General features: G+C 48.2%; 1 protein-coding gene across 4 annotated transcripts; it reads left to right on the forward strand.

Annotated features, from left to right (window-relative positions):
- Positions 1-1,351: 1,351 nt before the first annotated feature.
- cd109 (CD109 molecule) lies at positions 1,352-25,608 on the forward strand. Of its 4 annotated transcripts, XR_006369666.1 has the most exons (32): positions 1,352-1,450; positions 1,530-1,766; positions 1,948-2,073; positions 2,879-2,918; positions 3,006-3,087; positions 3,160-3,253; positions 3,323-3,449; positions 3,878-3,987; positions 4,067-4,309; positions 8,703-8,804; positions 10,099-10,161; positions 10,232-10,405; positions 10,592-10,744; positions 14,257-14,340; positions 14,437-14,503; positions 15,378-15,495; positions 16,363-16,480; positions 16,562-16,675; positions 17,353-17,571; positions 17,971-18,103; positions 18,478-18,654; positions 18,750-18,831; positions 18,899-19,127; positions 19,206-19,377; positions 19,455-19,645; positions 19,732-19,887; positions 22,730-22,795; positions 22,860-22,993; positions 23,249-23,405; positions 23,498-23,600; positions 24,481-24,725; positions 25,510-25,608. XR_006369666.1 is itself a non-coding variant. In XM_044106998.1 (31 exons), the coding sequence occupies exons 1-31, from the start codon at positions 1,352-1,354 to the stop codon at positions 24,663-24,665; spliced, it is 4,155 nt and encodes a 1,384-aa protein (XP_043962933.1). In that variant the 3' UTR covers positions 24,666-24,816. The 4 variants fall into 4 exon arrangements, 3 of the variants coding, with proteins under 3 accessions (XP_043962933.1, XP_043962934.1, XP_043962935.1); XM_044106998.1 differs by lacking the exon at positions 25,510-25,608 and having other exon boundaries at positions 24,481-24,816; XM_044106999.1 differs by lacking the exon at positions 25,510-25,608 and having other exon boundaries at positions 15,381-15,495; positions 24,481-24,816.
- The last annotated feature ends 1,206 nt before the right edge of the window (positions 25,609-26,814 follow it).

Here is a 26,814-nt window from a genome sequence, read left to right on the forward strand (position 1 = left end):
GAAAAAAGTGGGAAAGTTTTTATTTTTAACAGATTTATGAGTAAATAAATCATCACATTTCAGATTCTGGTTCTGATCGATCAGAACCACCGGCCCGTTCGGACTGATCAGCAGCAATCTGAGTTTTTCTGACGAAAGAACAGAAATAAAAACTTGGAAGTTCTGATCCGGTTTCTGATGTCCGTCCTCTGGTTCTCCAGGCTGGACGCTGGGAACGTCACCAGACCCGCCAACCGAACCGAACCCGGACCCGTCACCCGACCCCCCAACCGAACCGAGCCCGGACCCAACACCAGACCCGCCAACCGAACCGAGCCCGGACCAAACACCAGACCCGCCAACCGAACCGAGCCCGGACCCGTCACCCGAACCGAACCCGGACCCAACACCAGACCCGCCAACCGAACCGAACCCGGACCCGTCACCCGAACCGAACCCGGACCCAACACCAGACCCGCCAACCGAACCGAACCCGGACCCGTCACCCGACCCCCCAACCGAACCGAACCCGGACCCGTCACCCGACCCCCCAACCGAACCGAGCCCGGACCCAACACCACACCCGCCAACCGAACCGAACCCGGACCCAACACCAGACCCGCCAACCGAACCGAACCCGGACCCAACACCAGACCCGCCAACCGAACCGAACCCGGACCCGTCACCCGACTAACCGAACCGAGCCCGGACCCAACACCAGACCCGCCAACCGGGCAGACCCGGACCGTCACCGACCCCCAACCGAACCGAGCCCGGACCCGTCACCCGACCCCCAACCGGGCGAACCCGGACCCGTCACCCGACTCCCCCAACCGGGCGAACCCGGACCCGTCACCCGACCCCCCCCAGCCGAGCCCGGACCCAACACCACACCCGCCAACCGAACCGAACCCGGACCCAACACCAGACCCGCCAACCGAACCGAGCCCGGACCCAACACCAGACCCGCCAACCGAACCGAACCCGGACCCGTCACCCGACCCCCCAACCGAACCGAGCCCGGACCCAACACCACACCCGCCAACCGAACCGAACCCGGACCCAACACCAGACCCGCCAACCGAACCGAGCCCGGACCCAACACCAGACCCGCCAACCGAACCGAACCCGGACCCAACACCAGACCCGCCAACCGAACCGAGCCCGGACCCGTCCCCCGACCCAATTCCGACTCCGACCCGGACTCCCGGCCGTCCTACCTGCTGCTGGCCCCCGCGGCGCTCCGGCCCGGTCTTCCCTCCTCGGTGTCGGTCACCGTCTTGGGCTCCTCGTCCGTCTCCGTCTCCGCTGAGATCGTCTATCAGAACGAGACGCTGTCCTCCAACTCCACCACGATTAAAGGAGGTGTGTGATGAGTTCGGAACCGTTTTGGGTCGGTGAACGGTTTCGGATCAGAACTTTAACCGCATGTTTTCCCGCAGGATCCACCAGGCTGCTGACCCTTCCTGCTGTAAGCTCCGAACCCTCCACTGGTTCTGGAAACATCCGGGTCTCCTGATCATCCTTTGATCCGCTCTTTATCTCGGCAGATCCACCAAGTCGGGTCCAGCCTCCGACGGACCTACACCCTAAAGGTCAGAGGTCGCCGCGGTTCGGTGCAGCTCTTCTCCAACTCCACAGAGTTGCACGTGGACCCCCGGGGCGTCTCCACCTTCATCCAGACCAACCAGCCGCGCTACCTGCCGGGCCAGGTGGTGAAGATCCGAACCGTGTCGGTTCGCTCCGACGGGAAGCCCTGTTCCGAACCGGCAGACGTTCTGATCCGAGTGAGGCGGAACTCCCTCCAATCAGAACCCAGAATCAGAACCTATTGGTCTGATCAGAACCATTTTAGGGTTTGATGAGAGTTTAGTGTTCCGTGTGTTGGTGTTGGAACCGGATGTTCAGAAAGGCCTCGGTGTGAATCCTTCACTCTGCCTGGTTCTCAGGTTTGTGTTTCTGATGCAGGATCCGAGAGGAAGCCTTCTGAGACAGTGGCTGGACAAAGACGGCGTCCTGGGTGTGGTGTCCACGGAGTTCCAGCTGTCGGAGAACCCCCCGCTGGGCGAGTGGAGCATCATGGCCACCGTAGAGGTACAACTGGGCTGACCTTCATTTAACAGCAGAAGAAGAACCACATGAACCTGTAGAATCAGAACCGTTCAAACTGTTATATTCATGTTTGATAGTAACCAGGCCTGTTTTAATGATCAGACACTTTTATTAAAGTCTCTTTTCTCACAGGTGCGTCACAAAAGACTCTCTTTCTGTCGTCCTATTCTTTACATTTATGCACTCACATAAACTCATGATCGCCGCCTAGTGGACATAAGTATAATTCATTCAATCGTCACAAAAACTAAACGAGATCAGCATCTCAGGAGAACTTTCAAATCATTTTTACAGATTTTATTCTTTTTTTATCTGAAAGTTAATTTTTATACTAAGATAATAATAATTAGTAAAGAACATTTTTTCTGTCTGATTTAAAGTAGAGATGAGGATTGAAATGTTTTCTCAGTATCTGTCCTCTGGGCAAAAAATCATCTTTGACTTTCCAACAACAGCCGAACCTGAAGCTAGCATCTCAGATATAATGCTAAAGCGCTACATCACATGGTATTTAGCTGATGCTAATGCTAAAGCGCTACATGAGAAATATTGCTTCATCTCATCTTTGTGCCAAATCAAACATTTCAACAACATCAAATGTTCAGAGCATCAATAAAGTTTCTGCCCAGATTCACACAGACGCTGAAAATGGAGGCAAAAGGAGGAAGAAGATTTCGTTCTAGTGTTCTGATCCGGTTCAGACCTGCAGTCCGGATCAGGAGCAGGGAGTTAGCCCAGTCTATAACCAGTGTCCTCCCAGTAACTCTGCTGGTTTGTGTGTTTTAAGGGCATTTCCAGTGTGAAGCATTTCAGTGTGGATTATTATGGTATGTCTGCTCCTCCTCCTCACCATTAGCTGAGCAGAACCAACCGCAGAGACTGACCTGACCCACTTCCTGTCTGCTTGCTTTCAGTTCTGCCCAAGTTTGAGGTCCTAGTCAAAGTCCCGGAGGTGGTGCACCGGGAGGACGTCCTGAAAGGCTTCGTCTCTGCAAAGTGAGTCTCTGAGGGACGAGGACAGGATGAAACTGTTCCAGATGAAACTGGACCTGCTGCGTTCTGTTCCAGGTACTTCTACGGCAAACCCGTCCGCGGACGCATGGTCGTCACCTTCAGCCACCGTTACCACGGCGACGATCAGACTCACAGTCTGGAGGCGGAGGTCAGGAAGCCAAGTCAAGATTTACAGCAAAATGTTGGAAAATTCTCCTAAAATCCAGTTTTCCTCCAGGTGGACGGGTCTGGGAAGTTCAGGTTCCTTGTTTCGACGTTTTCTCCGTCGTGGAGCAGAATGATGATCCGGGACGAGCGACCCGACTTCCTGAGCGTCCAGGTGTCTGTGACCGAACACCTGACAGGTAGCAGCTGCAGAAAAACAACCTGATTTAAAAAAGTGATTTTATTTATGAGGGTGAACGTTCAAGCTGTGAGAAAGGCCTCCTCAGGGTCAGAGGTCATCATTCTACAAAACGGCCTCTAGAACCAGAACCACTGCTGACCCAAAGGAACACAAAGACCCAGAAACATCCAGATGACCCGAAGAGACAAAGGTGGATCTTTTATTAATGACAGCGTCAGAACCAGAACCTGCAGTCAGACACGGCGGTGGCAGTGTGGTGCTCTGGGCCTTCAGCTGCTGAACTACGATCCAGAAACATCAGCAGTCTGTTTCTGACGTGAATCTAATGTAGATTGTTCGGGTCAGGGGGTGAATACTTTCCACACAAGCTGGTTACCGTGGTTACCGTGGTTACCATGGTGATCTGAGCCCAGTGTTTCTCTGCAGGTCTGACCTGTAACAATACAGTGAGCGTCGCTCTGGCTCAAAGCAGATTCTCCGTTGCCTTTGAAGACTTTCCTAAAGTCCTCAGGCCGTCTCTCAGCTTCAGTGGCACTGTAAGGGAACCAGAACCAGAACCAGAACTTTTCTCTGTCCCTGACGCTCTGTAACCAGCCGCTTGTTCCTCTGCTGCAGCTGAAAGTGTCGACGTATAACGGCGAGCCGCTGCAGGACCAGACGCTCCTCGTGTCGGTGAAGCAGCAGCGGAGCCAAGAGACGTGGGACGAACAGATTCTTTTCCCAAAGAACAGTTCCGATTCCTCATGGATGAACTGGGACCAGTCGTCCTCAGAGGACATGGAGCTCCCTGTCCCAGTGGACGGACTGGTCCCCCTGCACATCCAGGTCCAGAAAGACACACAGAGCCTCACTGTGGAGGTGAGAACACTGCAAAACGTCACTGCAATAATCATAACTGCATCATTAAACTCAGGAGATTCACAGAAACGACCTTCAGCCTTCATTTTATTCAGCATTTATTTTTAAATGTTTGAATTTTGAAAAGACCAAACTTACTATAGAAAGGAACTCTGGGAAGTTACACTGTCAAAACTGAACAGCAATATTTTGTTTTATTTAGAGAAACAAATAGTCATATTGCCACCATGTTCTTCATACATTCATAAATGTCATAGTTCCAGGGTGTGTATTTAGTTTGCTAATGAAATATTTAGCTGGAAGCTAGCAGACTAAATATGTAGCTCCACAGTAAATATTTATTTTCAGAACTAAATGTGACTTTGGGTAAGTCAGCAGAGAGCGTCAGGAAAACCTCCGTCCTGCTTTGACTCTGATAAGAATGAATAAGAATTAACTGAGGCCCTGAGTTCTTGAAGACCTCCTCAATCCCACCAACATGCCTTTTATTGTGGAAGCTGAGCCTGGGGACTCTGGGTTGGGCTCTCCAATCTCTGTTGTCGAGGTCGCCGAGGTGGTCAAAAAGCTCCTCGGTGGCAGGGCCCCGGGGGGGGGATGAGATCCGCCTGGAGTTCCTCAAGGCTCTGGATGTTGTAGGGTTGTGTTAGCTAACGCGACTCTGCAATATCACATGGACGTCGGGGGCAGTTCCCCTGGATTGGCAGACCGGGGTGGTGGTCCCCCTGTTCAAAAAGGGGGACCGGAGGGTGTGCTCCAATTACAGGGGGGGGTCACACTCTTAAGCCTCCCTGGCAAGGTCTATTCAGGGGTTCTGGAGAGGAGGGTCCGTCGGATTGTTGAACCTCGGATTCAGGAAGAGCAGTGTGGTTCTGGTTCTGGTCGTGGAACACTGGACCAGCTCTACACCCTCAGCAGGTCCTGGAGGGTTCTGGGAGTTCGCCCAACCAGTCTACATGTGTTTTGTGGACTTGGAGAAGGCGTTCGACCGTGTCCCTCGGGGAACCCTGTGGGGGGTTCTCCGGGAGTATGTGGTACCGGGCTCCTTGATACGGGCGACCGGATGGATGGATGGATGGATGGATGGATGGATGGATGGATGGATGGATGGATGGATTAAACCAAATAAACCTCCCCTCCACTCGTCTCTCCAGCCTTAATAAAACATCATGGGGTCCAGGAAGAAACTGTAACCAACCGACCGACCCAATGTGGCTCTTTGGTAGAGTTAGTCGTCTTGCGATCGGAAGGTTGTAGGTTCGATTCCAGCTTCCTCCTGCCACATGTCGATGTGCCTCTGGGCAAGGCACTTAACCCCAAATTGTCTACCGATCTGCGTATCGGTGTATAAATGTGTGTTTGTGACTGTAGAGTAAAGAGCTTTGAGTGAAAACGACTGGAGAAGTTCTATATCAGTTCAGTCCACGTACCATTTAACCCAACACAAATCGACCAAACCCAAAACTTGTTTAATCGATAATAAGAGATAATCCTAACCTGAAACTAAACTGGATCAGTAGCAAAACGGATTCACCTGCCTCCATAATGAACCACCTGCGTCGTCCATATATGGGCTCACTTCCAGGAAGCTGACGCCCCAGCTACACTAATAAATGCTGCTAGCTAAATATGTCAAAATAACAGATCTGGTGGCGTAGGGAATACCGCGACCCACATTTGGAGGCCTTCAGTCCTCGATGCGGCGGTCGCGGGTTTGATTCCCGGACCCGGCCGACGTTTGCCGCATGTCTTCCCCCGTTTTCTGCTGTCATATAAGGAACACTAGAGCCACAAAAAGACCCCCTGGTGGGAAAAAATAAATAAATATTCAAATAACAGATCTGACACAAAAAGGAGCAAACAAAGCAACCTCATTACCGGACATTGGACTCTGATCACCTTACTGTTAGGCTAATGCCAGCATACAGGCAAAGTGTGAAAGCCATCAGATCTGCTAAAAGGGACATCAGGGTGTGGCCAGAGGGGGCTATAGCTGCTCTCCAAGACTGTTTTGAAAAAACAGACTGGAAGATGTTCAAACAGGCAGCTACCCACAATGACCACACAGACATTGAGGAGTACAAAGAGACTGTGACCTCCTTCATCACAAAATGCATTGATGATCTGACTGACACAAAAACCATCATCATCCGGGCAAACTGCAAACCATGGCTAACAGGTGATGTCCACAAGCTGCTGAGAGCCACGAATAAAGCCTTCAGAGCTGAGGATGAACAGGGCTTAAAAACAGCAAGAGCCAACCTGACCCGTGGCATCAAGAAGGCAAAACAAGAGTACACAAACAAGATAAGTACACACTTTAAGGACAGCAGAGATGCACAGAGCCTATGGCGAGGTATTCAGGCCATCACGGACTACAAGCCTTCCCCACAGAGCTGTGACAGCAACATCTCTCTGCTGAACAATCTGAACAGCTTCTTCGCATGTTGTGAAGCACGAAACAACACATGCCCAGAGAAGAACCCCTCCCCCCCCCCCATGACCAGATCCTTCGCCTCTCAGCCGACATGGTGAAGAGGACACTGGCCAGAATCAACCCCCGGAAAGCAGCGGGACCAGACAACATCCCAGGTCGTGTGTTGAAAGACTGTGCAGAGGAGCTAAAAGATGTCCTCACCGATGTCTTTAATACCTCCCTGGAACAAGCCATTGTTCCATCACTCTTCAAAACCGCAACCATTATACCAGTGCCAAAGAAATCCTCTCCATCCTGCTTCAATGACTACCGTCCAGTGGCACTGACATCCATTATCATGAAGTGCTTTGAACGGCTAGTCATGGCCCACGTCAAGTGCAACCTTCCCATTACCCTCGACCCTTTTCAGTTTGCATACAGAGCAAAACGATCCACAGAGGATGCAATCTGCTCTGCCCTCCACCCTGCCCTCACCCACCTGGACAAAAAGGACTCTTATGTAAGAATGCTGTTCATTGACTTCAGTTCAGCATTCAATACCATAATACCACAACAACTTATCTGCAAACTGGACAAGCTGGGGATCAGCACCTCCCTCTGCAACTGGATGCTAGATTTCCTCACTCAGAGGCCTCAAGCAGTATCACCCTGAACACAGGCGCCCCCCAGGGCTGTGTGCTCAGTCCTCTGCTCTTCACCCTGCTGACACATGACTGCACAACAACCCACATCTCCAACCATATAGTGAAGTTTGCAGATGATACAACTCTTGTGGGCCTCATCACCAAGGGCGATGAAACCCACTACAGGGAGGAGGTCCATCTTTTGACCAAGTGGTGCAGCAACAACAACCTCTTGCTAAATGTCAACAAAACCAAGAAGATTGTTATGGACTTCAGGAAGGGCCATATTGAACACCCACCACTGACCATAGATGGTGCTGCAGTAAAGAGAGTAGGCAGCACAAAATTCCTTGGGGTGCACATCTGTGAAGACCTCTCTTGGACCACCAACACTACATCACTGGTGAAGAAGGCCCAACAACGCCTCTACTTCCTGCGCAAGCTGAAGAAGGCAAGTGCTCCACCACCCATCTTGAGCACTTTCTACAGAGGCACCATAGAAAGTACCCTGACTAGCTGCATCACAGTGTGGGGTGGAAGCTGCACAGAACAGAACAGAAAAGCCCTGCAGCGCATTGTGAAAACCGCCTCCAAGATCACTGGTGCCCTGCAAGACCTGTACAGTACACCACCCGACTCACCCAGAAAGCGGTCAGGATTGTGGGAGATGTAAACCATCCTGCCCACAAACTGTTCAGTGTCCTGCCCTCCGGGAAAAGATATAGAAGCCTCTGCTCCCGCACCACCAGACTCTCCAACAGTTTCATCCATCAGGCTGTGAGGAGGTTGAACTCCTTCCCCTCAGTATCAAAGCGGCCAAGAAGAAGAAGAAGAAACCCAGAACCTTGAACAACTGCCCTTCCTCCTAACACAGAGGGCAAATTCGGCACTTAAACTCTGCACTTCCGCCACTTTTTTATCTGTATATCTCTATATATTTATATATATTTATATATATATACATACATTCTCAGTTGTAAAACTTTTTACGCTATATGTCTAGTTATTGTACATCTATTTATTAATTGATTAGGATAATTTTAGTTATTCTGTGCCTTTTATTGTTACTCAATGTTAGTAACGCCCCGTTTTGTTTCACTGTGGGATGGAGAGAAACGTCGTTTCAATTCCCTTGTATGTCAGGACATGTAAGAGGAATTGACAATAAAGCTGACTGATTGATTGAACTGCTTCATCATCTCTAGTAACTTTTTTATCTTTTGTCTGATGCTGAGATGACGTTGCCATGGTAACGGGACAGATGACGGTTGCTTGAATACTTACAGGTTTTTCTGTTTCCTTCAGGATTGTCTCATCTGATTTTGTTTTTCTCCAGGTTTCTTTGGAGGACTGTCAGAAGACTCTTTCTGTGGACAGGAGCTTCCGCTCCCAGAGCGGCGCCTACCTGCAGGTCCAGAGACCCTCCTCACCTGCACAGGTAACGTTCTTCACACAGCCGGAAACATCCGGAGCGATTCCTCAATCTGAACCACAGGCTGCTGACCTTTCACCTCTCTGTTCCTCAGTCGCTCAGAGCTTTGGACTTTAACGGCTGAACAGGATTAATGTCAACATTCACTCGTTCACTCATTCACTTGTTCACTTGTTCTCAATAACAGCAGCAGCAGAGGTGCATTGTGGGGAAAACATGAAATAAAGTATGGATTGTGGATTGTGAAATAAATTTCACAATCGATCCATCCATCCTTCATCCATCCATCCTTCATCCATCCATCCTTCATCCATCCATCCTTCATCCATCCATTTCCAGGATTAAAGGACTAATGTCTCAGGCAGATCTAGAGAAACTCATCCATGCCTTTATCTTCAGTCCTATTGATTATTGTAACGGCGTCTTCACAGGTCTGTCCAACAAATCAATCAAACAGCTGCAGCTGATCCAGAATGCTGCTGCTGGAGTTCTGACTAAAACCAGGAAGATAGAGCACATAACACCAGTTTTAAAGTCTCTCCACTGGCTCCCTGTAGCTCAAAGAATAGACTTTAAAATACTGTTGTTAGTTTATAAATCACTGAATGGTTTAGCACCACAATACATTAAAGATCTGCTGCTGTTGTATCAACCTTCCAGAACCTCTCAGGTTCTGGTTCTGGTTCTGCTCTGCATCCCCAGAACCAGAACCAAATGAGGAGAAGCAGCATTCAGCATCTATGCACCACAAATCTGGAACAAACTTCCAGAAAACTGTAAAACAGCTGAAACACTGACTTCCTTTAAATCTCAACTAAAAACCCACTTGTTTAGAGTTTTATTTGAAACGTAATCAATTATAAATTTATTGACGGAATCTGACTTGATGTTGTTGTTGATTCTATGTTGCAATTGCACAAAAATCTATGAGGGACGGCAGATTCCCAGAGTGAAAGAGGAGAACGGAGCCTGGTGCTGAAAGGTTGTTTACATGATTTTAAATATAATACATTTACATATCATACAGGAGGAGTGTATATGGAACAAATTCCACTAAAAACCAACTTGATTAGGATTTTATTTGAAACATAATCAATTACTAACTTATTGACAGAATCTGATTTGATGTTGTGTTTTTATTGTTGATTCTATGTTTCATTGTGTTTCTGTGTTTGATTTGATGTAAAGCACTTTGAAATGTCTTGATGCTGAAATGGGCTATACTAATAAAATTTGATTGATTGATTGATTGATTATTCACCATCCATCCATCTGGTTTTTACTTCTCTGTCTCCTCCAGGTCGGGTCCCGTCTTCGGTTGAGGGTTGAGAAGAATTTTGGGATTCCTTACGTTCACTACTTGGTGAGCATTTTCTCCTGGAGCCCGGAGCGTTTCTTACCCATAATGCCTTGCTGATGCTCCATGTCTGCAGGTGAAGTCCAGAGGTCAGGTGGTTTCTGCTGGGAGTAGCTCAGGTGATGTGAGTCTGGTTCCTACGGCGTCCTGGGCTCCTCTGGCCTCTGTCGTCGTTTACTGTGTCCATCCTGGCGGTGAGGTCATCAATGATGTCATCCATCTGCCCATCACACACTTCCTGCAGAATAAGGTCACCCACCTGCTCTGGACTTCCTGACACAGCATCATGTTTTCCCATCGACCAGTGATCGTTTGGTCATCCTGTGATCCATCGACCAGTGATCGTTTGGTCATCCTGTGATCCATCGACCAGTGATCGTTTGGTCATCCTGTGATCCATCGACCAGTGATCGTTTGGTCATCCTGTGGTCTGCAGGTGTCTCTGAGGTGGAGCAGTGACCGGCTGAAGCCGGCGGAGGTCGTGACCCTGAATGTGTCGGTGGCAGAACCGGACTCTCTGGTCGGGATCCTGGTGGTCGACAAAGCCACGCGGTGGGCGGGGTCAAACAATGACTTCACCATGGAAACGGTCAGTACCACCAATACAAGATCCGATCTCACAAGAACTCAGAACCACAGATCCGCATGTTTAGATGAAAACAATCAAACTGGGTCTAACTGGTTCTAACTGGATATAACTGGTTCTAACTGGTTCTAACTGGTTCTAACTGGTTCTAACTGAGTCTAACTGGGTCTAACTGGGTCTAACTGGGTCTAACTGGTTCTAACTGGGTCTAACTGGTTCTAACTGGTTCTAACTGGTTCTAACTGAGTCTAACTGGGTCTAACTGGGTCTAACTGGGTCTAACTGGTTCTAACTGGGTCTAACTGGTTCTAACTGGTTCTAACTGGATATAACTGGGTCTAACTGGTTCTAACTGGGTCTAACTGGTTCTAACTGGGTCTAACTGGTTCTAACTGGTTCTAACTGGTTCTAACTGGGTCTAACTGAGTCTAACTGGGTCTAACTGGGTCTAACTGGGTCTAACTGGTTCTAACTGGGTCTAACTGGTTCTAACTGGTTCTAACTGGTTCTAACTGAGTCTAACTGGGTCTAACTGGGTCTAACTGGGTCTAACTGGATATAACTGGTTCTAACTGGTTCTAACTGGTTCTAACTGGTTCTAACTGAGTCTAACTGGGTCTAACTGGGTCTAACTGGGTCTAACTGGTTCTAACTGGGTCTAACTGGTTCTAACTGGTTCTAACTGGATATAACTGGGTCTAACTGGTTCTAACTGGTTCTAACTGGTTCTAACTGAGTCTAACTGGGTCTAACTGGGTCTAACTGGGTCTAACTGGTTCTAACTGGGTCTAACTGGTTCTAACTGGTTCTAACTGGTTCTAACTGAGTCTAACTGGGTCTAACTGGGTCTAACTGGGTCTAACTGGTTCTAACTGGGTCTAACTGGTTCTAACTGGTTCTAACTGGATATAACTGGGTCTAACTGGTTCTAACTGGGTCTAACTGGTTCTAACTGGGTCTAACTGGTTCTAACTGGTTCTAACTGGTTCTAACTGGGTCTAACTGAGTCTAACTGGGTCTAACTGGGTCTAACTGGGTCTAACTGGTTCTAACTGGGTCTAACTGGTTCTAACTGGTTCTAACTGGTTCTAACTGAGTCTAACTGGGTCTAACTGGGTCTAACTGGGTCTAACTGGATATAACTGGTTCTAACTGGTTCTAACTGGTTCTAACTGGTTCTAACTGAGTCTAACTGGGTCTAACTGGGTCTAACTGGGTCTAACTGGTTCTAACTGGTTCTAACTGGTTCTAACTGGATATAACTGGGTCTAACTGGTTCTAACTGGGTCTAACTGGTTCTAACTGGGTCTAACTGGTTCTAACTGGGTCTAACTGGTTCTAACTGGTTCTAACTGGTTCTAACTGGGTCTAACTGGGTCTAACTGGTTCTAACTGGATATAACTGGTTCTAACTGGTTCTAACTGGTTCTAACTGGTTCTAACTGAGTCTAACTGGGTCTAACTGGGTCTAACTGGTTCTAACTGGGTCTAACTGGTTCTAACTGGTTCTAACTGGTTCTAACTGAGTCTAACTGGGTCTAAGTGGGTCTAACTGGTTCTAACTGGATATAACTGGTTCTAACTGGTTCTAACTGGTTCTAACTGGTTCTAACTGAGTCTAACTGGGTCTAACTGGGTCTAACTGGGTCTAACTGGTTCTAACTGGGTCTAACTGGTTCTAACTGGTTCTAACTGGATATAACTGGGTCTAACTGGTTCTAACTGGGTCTAACTGGTTCTAACTGGGTCTAACTGGTTCTAACTGGGTCTAACTGGTTCTAACTGGTTCTAACTGGTTCTAACTGGGTCTAACTGGGTCTAACTGGTTCTAACTGGTTCTAACTGGTTCTAACTGGTTCTAACTGGATATAACTGGGTCTAACTGGGTCTAACTGGTTCTAACTGGTTCTAACTGGGTCTAACTGGGTCTAACTGGGTCTAACTGGTTCTAACTGGTTCTAACTGGTTCTAACTGGTTCTAACTGGATATAACTGGGTCTAACTGGGTCTAACTGGGTCTAACTGGTTCTAACTGGGTCTAACTGGTTCTAACTGGTTCTAACTGGGTCTAACTGGGTCTAACTGGGTCTAACTGGTTCTAACTGGGTCTAACTGGGTCTAACTGGTTCTAACTGGTTCTAACTGGGTCTAACTGGGTCTAACTGGGTCTAACTGGGTCTAACTGGTTCTAACTGGGTCTAACTGGGTCTAACTGGGTCTAACTGGTTCTAACTGGGTCTAACTGGTTCTAACTGGGTCTAACTGGTTCTAACTGGGTCTAACTGGGTCTAACTGGGTCTAACTGGTTCTAACTGGGTCTAACTGGTTCTAACTGGTTCTAACTGGGTCTAACTGGGTCTAACTGGTTCTAACTGGGTCTAACTGGTTCTAACTGGTTCTAACTGGGTCTAACTGGGTCTAACTGGGTCTAAGTGGGTCTAACTGGTTCTAACTGGGTCTAACTGGGTCTAACTGGTTCTAACTGGTTCTAACTGGGTCTAACTGGGTCTAACTGGGTCTAACTGGGTCTAACTGGTTCTAACTGGTTCTAACTGGGTCTAACTGGTTCTAACTGGGTCTAAGTGGGTCTAACTGGTTCTAACTGGGTCTAACTGGGTCTAACTGGTTCTAACTGGGTCTAACTGGGTCTAACTGGTTCTAACTGGTTCTAACTGGGTCTAACTGGGTCTAACTGGGTCTAAGTGGGTCTAACTGGTTCTAACTGGGTCTAACTGGGTCTAACTGGTTCTAACTGGTTCTAACTGGGTCTAACTGGTTCTAACTGGGTCTAAGTGGGTCTAACTGGTTCTAACTGGGTCTAACTGGGTCTAACTGGTTCTAACTGGTTCTAACTGGGTCTAACTGGTTCTAACTGGTTCTAACTGGTTCTAACTGGGTCTAACTGGGTCTAACTGGTTCTAACTGGGTCTAACTGGTTCTAACTGGTTCTAACTGAGTCTAACTGGGTCTAACTGGGTCTAACTGGTTCTAACTGGGTCTAACTGGGTCTAACTGGTTCTAACTGGTTCTAACTGGATATAACTGGGTCTAACTGGATATAACTGGGTCTAACTGGGTCTAACTGGTTCTAACTGGTTCTAACTGGGTCTAACTGGTTCTAACTGGGTCTAACTGGGTCTAACTGGTTCTAACTGGGTCTAACTGGGTCTAACTGGTTCTAACTGGGTCTAACTGGGTCTAACTGGGTCTAACTGGGTCTAACTGGTTCTAACTGGATATAACTGGGTCTAACTGGATATAACTGGGTCTAACTGGGTCTAACTGGTTCTAACTGGGTCTAACTGGGTCTAACTGGGTCTAACTGGTTCTAACTGGGTCTAACTGGTTCTAACTGGTTCTAACTGGATATAACTGTGTCTAACTGGGTCTAACTGGTTCTAACTGGGTCTAACTGGGTCTAACTGGTTCTAACTGGGTCTAACTGGGTCTAACTGGTTCTAACTGGGTCTAACTGGGTCTAACTGGTTCTAACTGGGTCTTTCTGCTGTTTCCAGCTGCGGGAGCAGATGACGGAGTCGTCCATGAACGACGCCCTCCGTGATGAGATGACAATGGGAGATCCGTTCTCTGTTTTCCAGGTGATCATCGTCAGAAACCTGACTCGGTTCCATTAATCCAGAACCAGCTGGTCCGGTTCCAGAACAGCAGAATTAACCTCAGCTTTGCTCCTGCAGACATGTGACCTGACTGTGATGACTGACGCCAGCGTGCCCAGAGCGGATCCAACATGGCTGCTGCTCAGTAAGTAGCTTACTGCATCACAGCATCACTACAAGACCTGGTCCAGACCTGATCCAGGTCCTGACCCGGGTCCGGTTCTTAGCCTTAGAACCATCTGATCCTCAGCAGGTCGAAACGTTGCATTTATTTTAACCTGGTTCCTGCTTCAGGCATGGATTTATTTCAGGACTGATTCATTTTCTGTCAGATTTTCTTCTGACTTCTAATCATCAACCTGGGAAAGGTCAAAGGTCACCTCCAGGCCACCCAAAGTCCATCATCCTCCAGAGGGGAAAACATTTCAGACCTCCCAGCAGAGCAAAGGGACTCTCAGTTAGCAGGTTAAAGGTCAAAGGTCCTGCTGGCAGGATGGTCAGTAGAGCAGGACCTGTAGTCTAAAGTCCATCTGTCCAAACTGGGTCAGCAACAGAACCACAAACTCAAACACAGCCGCTGATCTACAACAGAAGGCTGAAAAACAAAAGAACGGCCTAGTCCAATCTTTTCTGCCCTGCATGTTTTGCCACCTGGACTGAATCTGTGGGTGATCAACACCTGATGGCTGCAGGCTGAAGCACTGGCCTAGTCAAAGTTCAAACTTCAAACTAGGATCCTCAAAAACCCAGAAGATTCTTCTAAGAACAGAAGAAAATTGAGAAAGAAAAATAAAGCTCTGCAGGCGGTCGGAGGTTCTGCAGGCGGTCGGAGGTTCTGCAGGCGGTCGGAGGTTCTGCAGGCGGTCGGAGGTTCTGCAGGCGGTCGGAGGTTCTGCAGGCGGTCGGCCTCCCTGCTGATCCACCGTGGAGCTGCAGATGTTTGCTGAGAATCAAATGATAATTAATAATTAGTTGGATCTTCTTCTCACTACTTAAACTAATATTTGTGTTCTGATCAGCAGAAGATGATCCGGGTTTCTTCCTCCAGACGGACGGAGAACATTTCAGGAAACAACCAGAACCTCACCAGCGCCAGAACTTTCCAGAGACCTGGGTCTGGATGGACGTCAACACAGGGTGATGCTTCAGCTTTCAGAACCAGTATCTGACCTCTAATCCTTCTGGTACCAGAACCTCCCAGGCTGAGCCGGTCCGCTGCTGTAGAGGAGCAGCTTTTAGAGGTTTTCAGCTGCAGAACATCTTGACTGGCCTCCTCAGTTTGTCTTCAGGTTCTGCAGAACCCAGTTAGTGGTTCATTCTTTTAGTTCAGGTGTATTAAAGAGAATTGAATTCAACTTTATTGTCACCGTCACAAGTACAAGCAACGAAATGTAGTTTGCATCTATCCAGAAGTGCTATACAGGATATAAATATTTATTTACAGTTGTACAAGACTAAATATAAATATAAATATGGGAGCTATATGCACAGATTATACAGATTATACAGATTATACAAGAATGTTAGGAAATGGATTATAAATGTATTAATGGGTTTATAATACAAGATAAATAATGGCAGATAAGATTTACAGATTGTATATGTGTGTGAGGAGAACTTCCATGGTGTGTGTGTGTGTGTGTGTGTGTGTGTGTGTGTGTGTGTGCGTGTGTGTGTGTGTGTGTGTGTGAGGATAGTCCATGTGTTATTGTTGCATGAGAGGATGGAGTTCAGTCCTTATAGTTTATGTTTTATGTCAGGAGGCGTTCAAAAGCAAGACAGCTGTGGGAAAGAAGCTGCTCCGGGTTCTGGTGGTTCTGGTCCGTAGGCTGGTGGTTCTGTAACGTCTCCCAGAGGGCAGGAGGGAAAAGAGTTTCTGAGTTCTTTTTTGAAGCAGATAAAGTTGGGAATACAGATGTGAACCTTGTGGTTCTGTCCTGGTTGTGGGACCCAAACGTTCCTCCCTGGTTTCCTGTCTGAATGTGACCTGAAATGTTTCTGCAGGGATTCCAACAGGATGCAGATTTCTCTGCCGGTTCCTGACAGCATCACCACCTGGACGGCCTCCGCCTTCGTCATGACGGAGAATCTGGGTCTGGGACTCACTGAGAAACCGGCAGAGGTATTCCCAGAACCTCCTGCGGCTGTTTTGATTGCAGCGGATCAGAACCTGTTCTCATTGTCTCTGTGAATCCTCCTGTAGCTCACAGTGTTCCAGGACTTCTTCCTGTCCCTGAACCTCCCTGCCTACATCATCAGAGGAGAGGAGCTGGTTCTGGAGGTGGTTCTGTTCAATTACCTCCAAGAGGAGCTGGAGGTCAGTCTGCAGAGCTGTTCTCAGTAAAGCCACAGCATCCTATCGCTTAGTGTAGCTTTCACTAATTACTGCGTCTATAGCACTTAAGCATTAGCTTCTGCTAAATGTTGTGTTGATGTAGCACTTCAGCATTAACTTACACTAATTACTGTCTTTATATTATTTTATCGTTAGCTTGTACTAAACATGGTGTTAATATAGCTATTTAGCATTAGCTTCCACTAAATATTAAGCTGGTACAGCGCTTTAATCAGATAATAATCAGAACATAAGTTTAAACACTAACCTTATGTTTAGCAGCTAGCTATGTAGTTAGCGGTGCCCATCACTGGTTCTCACTAGCATTAGCACTAACTAGCATTAGCCAGAATCTAGCAGCAGTTTGATGCACTAAAAAAAGCAAAAGCAGAAGGAATGCAGCAGAAACAAACTGATTCTTCTTCATTTATTGATCATTAATCAGGTTTCGTCTGCAGGGCGGGACAGAAACTCGTCTTTATTCTCTTCTTCTACTGTCTAATATTTCCGTGCGTCATCAGGAACACTGATGGCGTCTGATTTCAGCGGTGAATGAGCCGGACGGCTCTGGGCGTCTCCGACCCAGAAACACGTCCTGCCAGCTTTATCTGGAGCTGAATCCGATCCGGGCGTGTTTCCGTCCGTCCGTCTGTCTCCAGGTCACCGTGATCATTGCAGAGAGCGACGCCTTCGAGTTTGTGTTCCCGGACAGCGAGGCGGTCGCCATGGCCAGCGTGCGGCGCCTCCTGGTGGAGCCGGAGGGCGGCGCCACCGTCCTGGTTCCCGTCAGGCCTCTGGTTCTGGGAGACGTCCCCATCGCCGTGAAGGCCGTGTCCTCAGCGGCGGCCGACTTCGTCCGCACAACCGTCCTGGTTAAGGTGGGAGGAGGAACGAGCTGACTCACGGGTCAGAATGGCCTAGTTAAAGTCCAGACTGAGAATCTGTAGCAGGACTTGATAAACAAAAGTTTTCAGGATGTAATTTTAAAGTTTAAGAAAATGGTCCCCATGACGCTGGTTGTCTTCTGCAGAACCAGAACCAGAACCAGAACCAGAACCAATGCAGGTGGAGCTGATCGCTCAGCAGCTGACTGCTGGAGGCCATTTTATTTAGGATCGTCAGCATAAAGGGGGCTGAATATTTTTAAATTTTCTTCAGAAGTCAGAAAAATGAACCATTATTATTTACCAGAACCCGTCCAGAGAGCAGAACCAGATTCACTCAGAGGAAACCTTGGGTTCGGGTTCCCGACCTTCAGGTTTCATTTCCTGTTCCAGGCTGAAGGTCGTCCTCAGAGCTTCTCCTCCTCCCTCCTCCTGGATCTTCCTGCCAGCCGCTCCGGTTCCGTGGCGTTCCGGTTCCCTCCAGGCGTGGTGGACGGCAGCCAGCGCGTCTCGGTGACCGCCATCGGTACGTTGACCTGATGGTTCTGTTCGGACCCGGGTCCAACTGATCAACTTCTGTTTTTCAGATTTCTTTAATTTGTCTCATTTTACTCCAGTTCTCAGCGGACGGGTCAAATATTCTGGACTTTCTGGGTTTCTAACCCTTTAAAGGCCAGTTTAGTTTTTTTAATGAGTAAAAAAACAATAAAATAAAAGAGCGGGGAACCGAAGGGAACCGGCCGTCACTGGAACCAGAACATCTCTTCTGGTTCTTCTGCGGTTTCTGTTTGTTTCCTTCGGATCGGTGCCGGCTGGGCAGACGGTGTCCATGCTGGTTTTCCAGAACCATTAGTGTCCTGGTTCCGGTCCATTCAGCCTGTCTAACTGTGTGTGCGGAAGGCGACCTGCTGGGCCCGTCCATCAGCGGTTTGGACTCGCTGGTCCAGATGCCGTACGGCTGCGGCGAGCAGAACATGATCCACTTCGCTCCAAACGTCTACGTCCTGCGGTACCTCAGCACCAGAGGCCCGCTGGACCCGGCGCTGCAGAACCGGGCCATTGACTACATGCTGAAAGGTGGCACACCCAGAACCAGCAGAACCTTGCCCGGACATGACCCGGGTCGTGAACCGGGTCGTGAACCGGGTCGTGATGGTCCCGTTCTCCGGCAGGTTATGAGCAGCAGCTGTCCTACCAGCGGGCCGACGGCTCCTTCAGCGCCTTCGGCCAGCAGGACTCGTCAGGCAGCACCTGGTAGGATTCAGTACCGGGACCGGACCAGAACCGGACCAGAACCTCCTCTGACCGTCTCTCTGCGTAGGCTGACGGCCTTCGTGCTGCGCTGCCTGCTGCAGGCGCGGCCGTGGGTTGGCGTGGACGGCCGGGTTCTGGAGAGCGCGGCGGCGTGGCTGGCGGCACAGAGGGCGGTGGGCGGCGCCGCGGCCGAGCCCGGCACCGTGATCCACTCGGAGTTGCAGGGCGGCCTGGACGGACCCGTGTCCCTCACCGCATACGTCCTGGTCGCCCTGCTGGAGGACGCCTACATCAGGGTGAGCGGGTCTGACCCGGTTCTGGTTCCGTCGGGTGAGCGGCGCTGACAAGCTGCCGCCCCGCTCTCTGTCTGCCAGGCGCAGTACGCCTCTCGGGTGACCTCTGCCCTCGCCTACCTGGAGGCCCGGCTGGACCAGGGCGTCTCCAGCAACTACAGCCTGAGCCTGCTGAGCTACGCTCTGGCGCTGGCAGGAAGCCCCGCCTCCCACGCCGCGCTCAACCGTCTGATTGGCCGAGCTGACCTGAAGGGTTCGTTCATTGGCTCTTCGTCCTGACGCGGTCAGAGGCGTGACGTATCACTTCCTGCTCTGTCCCTCTGTGAACAGACGGCGTCCCGACCTGGTCGTCGCCTGATGCTGGCCTGTCGTCGTCATGGCAACCTCGCTCGGCAGACATCGAGATGGCGTCCTACGTTCTGCTTTCGCTCCACCAACTGAACCGGGTCGACGAAGGTCTGAGTCTGATGAAGTGGCTGAGCCAGCAGAGGAACCACCTGGGAGGATACGGCAGCACGCAGGTCCAGAACCGGCGTGACCCGTTTCAACGAGGCTAACTAAACCGGTTTCAGTCCAGTTCAGCCCGCTGCCTCTCCCCTCTGTCCAGGACACGGTGGTGGCTCTGCAGGCTCTGTCCACCTTCGCCGCTCTGCAGGGGTCAGAGCGCTCTTACCTGGACGTCACGGTGACCAACGGGGACTCGGACGTCGTCGCCGACTTCCACATCGACCAGGACAACATGCTGCTGCTCCAGAGTCGCCAGGTAACCATGGAGACGACCAACCATTTGTGCCGTTAAAACGACCGGAGTGAAGTTAGTTTCTAGTCTAGTCTAGTCCCAGTCTAGTCCAAGTCTATCAATCAATTAATCAAACTTTATTTGTATAGCACATTTCAGCAGCAAGGCATTTCAAAGTTCTTTACATCAAATCAAACACAAAAACACAAAATGATGCAACATAGAATCAACAATAACATCAAGTCAGATTCCGTCAATAAATTTATAATTGATTACGTTTCAAATAAAACTCTAAACAAGTGGGATTTTAGTTGAGATCTAAAGGAAGTCAGTGTTTCAGCTGTTTTACAGTTTTCTGGAAGTTTGTTCCAGATTTGTGGTGCATAGATGCTGAATGCTGCTTCTCCTCGTTTGGTTCTGGTTCTGGGGATGCAGAGCAGAACCAGAACCTGAGAGGTTCTGGAAGGTTGATACAACAGCAGCAGATCTTTAATGTATTGTGGTGATAAACCATTCAGTGATTTATAAACTAACAACAGTATTTTAAAGTCTATTCTTTGAGCTACAGGGAGCCAGTGGAGAGACTTTAAAACTGGTGTTATGTGCTCTATCTTCCTGGTTTTAGTCAGAACTCCAGCAGCAGCATTCTGGATCAGCTGCAGCTGTTTGATTGATTTGTTGGACAGACCTGTGAAGACGCCGTTACAATAATAAATACGACTGAAGATAAACGCATGGATGAGTTTCTCTAGATCTGGCTGAGACATTAGTCCTTTAATCCTGGAAATGTTCTTCAGGTGATAGAAGGCCGACTTTGTAACTGTCTTTATGTGGCTCTGAAAGTTCAGGTCAGAGTCCATCACTGCTCCCAGGTTTCAGGCTGATCGCTGGTTTTTAGTTGTAATAACTGAAGCTGTGCACTGACTCTAGATCTATAACTCCAGATCTATAACTCTAGATCTATAACTCTAGATCCTCTTTAGGTCCAAAAATAATAACTTCAGTTTTGTCACATCTACACATTGATCTGCTCTAAGCATCTGTTCAGTGATTGGATGGGATCAAAGGTCACCTGGTGACATCATAATGTAGAGCTGTGTGTCATCTGCATAGTTATGGTAGCTGATATTATTTCCTGTTATAACCTGAGCCAGTGGGAGCATATAGATATTGAATAAGAGGGTCCTAGGATTGAACCTTGGGGTACCCCACATGTGACCTTTGACCTCTTTGATGAGAAGTTTCCAATTGAAGCAAAGAAATCCCTGTTCTTTATGTACGATTCAAACCAGTTAAGCACTGGACCGGAGAGTCCGACCCAACTCTCCAGTCCATTCAGTAATATGTCCTGGTCAACACTGAGGTCCAACAGAACCAGAACCAGCACTGTGGTTCTCCCACTGGACTGGACTAGTCTAGTCCCAGTCTAGTCCAGTCTAGTCCCACTCTAGTCCCAGTCTAGTCCAACTCTAGTCCCAGTCCAGTCTAGTCCCAGTCTAGTCCAACTCTAGTCCCAGTCTAGTCCCAGTCCAAGTCTAGTCCCAGTCTAGTCCAACTCTAGTCCCAGTCTAGTCCCAGTCCAAGTCTAGTCCCAGTCTAGTCCAACTCTAGTCCCAGTCCAGTCTAGTCCAAGTCCAAGTCTAGTCCCATTCTAGTCCCAGTCTAGTCCAACTCTAGTCCAAGTCTAGTCCCACTCTAGTACCAGTCTAGTCCAAGTCTAGTCCCAGTCCAGTCTAGTCCAAGTCTAGTCCCAGTCTAGTCCAAATCTAGACCCACTCTAGTCCCAGTCTAGTCCAACTCTAGTCCCAGTCTAGTCCAATTCTAGTTCCAGTCTAGTCCCAGTCCAAGTCTAGTCCCATTCTAGTCCAACTCTAGTCCCAGTCTAGTCCCAGTCCAAGTCTAGTCCCAGTCTAGTCCAACTCTAGTCCCAGTCTAGTCCCAGTCTAGTCCCAGTCCAGTCTAGTCCAAGTCTAGTCCCAGTCCAGTCCAGTCTAGTCCCAGTCTAGTCCAACTCTAGTCCCAGTCCAGTCTAGTCCAAGTCTAGTCCCAGTCCAAGTCTAGTCCCAGTCCAGTCCCAGTCTAGTCCAACTCTAGTCCCAGTCTAGTCCCAGTCCAGTCTAGTCCAAGTCCAAGTCTAGTCCCATTCTAGTCCCAGTCTAGTCCAAGTCTAGTCCAAGTCTAGTCCCAGTCCAGTCTAGTCCAAGTCTAGTCCCAGTCTAGTCCAAATCTAGTCCCAGGCTAGTGCAATTCTAGTTCCAGTCTAGTCCCAGTCCAAGTCTAGTCCCAGTCTAGTCCAAATCTAGACCCACTCTAGTCCCAGTCTAGTCCAACTCTAGTCCCAGTCTAGTCCAAATCTAGACCCACTCTAGTCCCAGTCTAGTCCAACTCTAGTCCAAGTCTAGTCCAAGTCTAGTCCCAGTCCAGTCTAGTCCAAGTCTAGTCCAAATCTAGACCCACTCTAGTCCCAGTCTAGTCCAACTCTAGTCCCAGTCTAGTCCCATTCTAGTCCCAGTCTAGTCCAACTCTAGTCCCAGTCTAGTCCCAGTCCAGTCTAGTCCCATTCTAGTCCCAGTCTAGTCCAACTCTAGTACCAGTCTAGTCCAAGTCTAGTCCAAGTCTAGTCCCAGTCCAGTCTAGTCCAAGTCTAGTCCCAGTCTAGTCCAAATCTAGACCCACTCTAGTCCCAGTCTAGTCCAACTCTAGTCCCAGTCTAGTCCCAGTCCAGTCTAGTCCCATTCTAGTCCCAGTCTAGTCCAACTCTAGTACCAGTCTAGTCCAAGTCTAGTCCCAGTCTAGTCCAAGTCTAGTCCCAGTCTCTGCTGACTTGGTAGCTCCGCGTCTTTAAATGTTGACTATTTTTTTCCAGATTGATCCAGAACCGGTTCTGGACCTGCAGGTGACGGCATCGGGTCACGGATTCGCTCTTTTCCAGGTACCTGTGTGTCTCCATGGTAACGGTGCTGCGCTCTTCCTCCTCACCTTCGTCTCTCTTTCAGCTCAACGTTTTTTACAACGTCCGCAGCGAGGAGCTGCTGAGGAGGAGGAAGGACGCCGAAGAGCAGGAAGCGTTTGACCTGAAGGTGGCGCTGTTTGAGGAGCAGAACCGGGCTCACCTGTTCATCTGCACCAGGTCAGGAGGTCACATGACCCTCACTGCAGACTGAATTTATTCCTGACATAATTTGTTTCTCTGAGTCAAATCATGAAAAAAGTCAGGAAATTTTACATTTTAGTAAATTAAAAAATAAATAAAATAAAGTTAAAAATATTTAAACTTCCTGAAATAAGATAAATAATATTTTGACAGATTCCTCACAGAATGTTTCTGCTGCTTTGTGGCCCGGTCTGTTCGGGTTTTAACTGGTTCTGGTTCTGCTACCCTCAGCCTGGCCCGCTACCTGGGTCTGAATGAGACCGGGATGGTTCTGATAGAGGTGGGTCTTCTGAGCGGCTTCAGTGCCCGACCGGACCTGGTACCGCTGGGCGGTGCCTTGAAGCGAGTGGAGACCGAGCCAGGCAGGGCGGTTCTGTACCTGGACTCTGTGAGCTGAGACCCGATCTGGCTGGCCAGTTTTTCCTGGTTCTGTTTGGGCGCCAGAACCAACCACAGTTCTGTCTGGTTCTGGTTCTGCAGGTGTCGACCCAGGAGTCGTGTCTGCTCGTCCCGTTGCTGGTGGAGTTCAAGGTGGCCCGGGTCCAGGAAGCCTCAGTCAGCGTTTACGACTACTACGAGCCACGTAAGGTTCTGATGGTTCTGCCGGAGAGCCGGGCTTCGACCCAAATGTGGACTACCAAAATAAAAGCTGGTTGTTCTGAGCTCCTTCTTCTCCAATCGCTTGGTGTTGCTTCAACATTTCAGCCTGAAGCAAAGATGAGCCGTTTTAAATCCAGACTTTTGGCAGCAGAGATCATCAGTCATTAGTCTCCACAGCAGTTTGTATAGAAGCTATCAACACCCAGCTTTTATTTTGATAGTCCACTGCCACGTTTGCATATTTTCATATTAGCTTTGTGTTTGGCTCAGAAAAGTTCTGACTGGTTCTAACTAAAAACGTAGTTAGCTAGATACTTAGCTAGCTGAGTGCTAAATATTTACTCTGTAAGCTAAATATTGAGCTAGCTGTCAGTTAGCTCAATATTTAGCTAGCTCTCAGTTAGCTCAGTATTGAGCTGGTACCATAAATATTTTGTTTCAAACTGTGATACCTATAAATGAATTAATGACATGGTGAAAATCTGCGTTTTGCTCTCATTACTGGCTAAACAACTAATAATTATTTCTGTATAATTTTCCTATGGGGCGTACTAATTTATACGTCACCAGAAATGTTAGTTTTATTGACATTATATTGAAAAATTTAAAAGATTTTTAAATATTTATTATTTTACTTGAAGTTCACAATATTAAAATATAAAAATTTTCCCACATCTAAAGATTTTCATGGGGTGTACTAACTTTCTCTCAGGAATCCCAGATTTTTTTTTCCATCCATTTCTGCTGATTTAAAGGCAAACTGCTGAATATTAATGAGTTTCACTTTAAACCAGAATAAACCTGTAAACTGAACTATTAATCTAAAGAGTGCAGCTGATTCTGGGCTCTGGCGCCCCCTGCAGGGCGGAGGACGGTGCGGTCGTACCGATCGGCTTTGCGGAGCGACGTCTCCTCCTGCTCCTTCTGCGGAGACGACTGCAGCCGATGCCGAGCAAACAACAACAACTACGAGCTGAACGGCGCATCGCGCTGCAGCCGCCACTTCCTGCCCGTGCTGCTCCTCCTCTTCGTCATCTTCAGCGCCTGAAGACCAGGCACAAGCAGCTGGGCGTCCGGCCTGCAGCGGCTTAAATGATAACAATGAAATGTGAGAGATTCTGAGTTCTGGCCGAATTTCGTCTTCTGGCTTCTTTGGGTTTTCAGGAATAAAAGTAGAATAAAAGCTTGAACCAATGAAATCGTGTTTATGCTCAGTCTGAGGAAAGTTTGAAGCAGATCTGGATCAGAGGAATCTGCAGCAGACATGGCGGACATGCTTGACCTTCAGGTCATTAGTGCTGTTCGTGGATCAGAGACAGAGAGCTGAACGGCCTAATTAAAGCAGACAAACAGGAGGTTGAGCTTTCAATCTTTGGCTAAAAGCAGAAAATGATTTAAACATTTCATGCATTCATCAGGAGGCCCACATCGACCAGAACCTCCAGGACCCCGATGCTATTACATGTTCAGCTGTTAGCTTCAGGATTAGCAGTTAGCCTGTGAGCTACTGTTTTAGCGTTATCAATGCGTCCTTCGGCTGGGAAGTGAAGTTACTGCAGAACCTCTGAAGGTTCGGTCCAAAACATTTACAGCTCAGAACGAAATAATGAAACATGAGAAGTTTTAATAAAAGCTCAGATTAATCTGATTAATCAGAATAAATCTAGAATATTTTTATTGAACTGATCAGGGCTTGAATATTTGATGCGGTTGTTTCCAAACTGGATCTGTTTGTCTCCTGAACGGAAGCGCAGGTTCGTCACCATGGCAACACCGATCCGTCAGAACAGCAGCAGGTTCTCTAACAACAACCTTCTTCATCTGGACTCTGATAACAGCAGGAATAAGTTTAAAGTTAATTCGCTGTTTTACTTTTATTTTCTCTCTCTAAGTTCTCAGCTCGGCCGCCAGGGGGCAGCCTTGCTTCACAGAGGGACCTTCATCATCATCATCACCATCATCATCACCTGGTTGTTGAACTCGGTGCAGAAACCTGAGGGATCTGATGAAGATTTTTACTCTGATTATGGAGAAAATGATCAATAATATTCAACATGAAGTTTAATTAAAATGAAAACTGATCAATCAACTGATCCAGTTATCAATCAATGCATAAAGATCAATTCATTATTCAAATTAGCTTAAAAAGTTCCTACCTATAAACAAAACATTGTTATTGTCCCACACTCTGCCTGACCAGCAGGGGGCGACAGCGGAGAGGAAAAGCTCCATTTTAACAGGAAGAAACCTGCAGCAGAACCAGAACCTGGTTCAGTACCAGCAGCCAACTGACCCGACCCACTGCAGGTTTGAGGAGACGGAGCAGAATCAATCAATCAATCAATCAAATGTTAATCTCTTTACATCATAAAAACAAAGTCAGAAACAGAATCAACAGTCGAAACATTATTGACGTTCTGAATCGATGCTTCAAACTGGTTTCTCTAAAGTGGTTTCAGTTTTCTGGAAGTTTGATGCAGAACCAGAACCAGGGATCTGGACCGAGCCGCAGAGGAAGTGTTCCAGCGGGATTAGATCAGAACCAGAACTTTTCCAGCGTCCGACCCGCTCAGATTGCAGAACTGGAAGCAGGATGCATTATGGGAAGCAGAGTTCCCAGATCTTCCCCAAAATTCACGTTTTATTTCAAATCAACAAACTCAAAACTGAAAATCAATAAAATGATCAAAATGAACCAAAATCGGGATGTGCTGTGGTGGCGCAGGGGTTAAGCATCGATTCAACCCACATAAGGAGGCCTTAGTCCTCAACGCGGCCGTCACGGGTTCGATTCCCAGCCTGGTGACCTTTGCCGCATGTCTTCCCCCTTCTCTCATTACCCACTTTCCTGTCAATTAACTATCAAATAAAAGCCACTAGAGCCAATAAAACCTTTAAAAAATTAACCGAAATCTGCAGAATATTTATTGGAAACTCAAAACAAATTGAAATAAATAAACCATAAATTGAAGAGAAACATTGAACTTTTGTGTGATGCGTAACCATGACAACCAGGTTTTGTTTTCACAGCCAGGAGAAGCTCAAATGACCCCTGACCTTTGACCTTAGATCCCAGAGGCAGAAGGAGGAAGTTAAAGATGTTTTCCCTCCTGACAGCAGCAGGAAACAAAATGGAGGAACATCAAACCTGCTCCAAGTTTCACATGATTCTGGTCTCACCCCAGACTCCTGCATCC

This window comes from Gambusia affinis, linkage group LG22 (genome assembly GCF_019740435.1).
Source record: "Gambusia affinis linkage group LG22, SWU_Gaff_1.0, whole genome shotgun sequence".
NCBI classification, from domain to species: Eukaryota; Metazoa; Chordata; class Actinopteri; order Cyprinodontiformes; family Poeciliidae; genus Gambusia; species Gambusia affinis.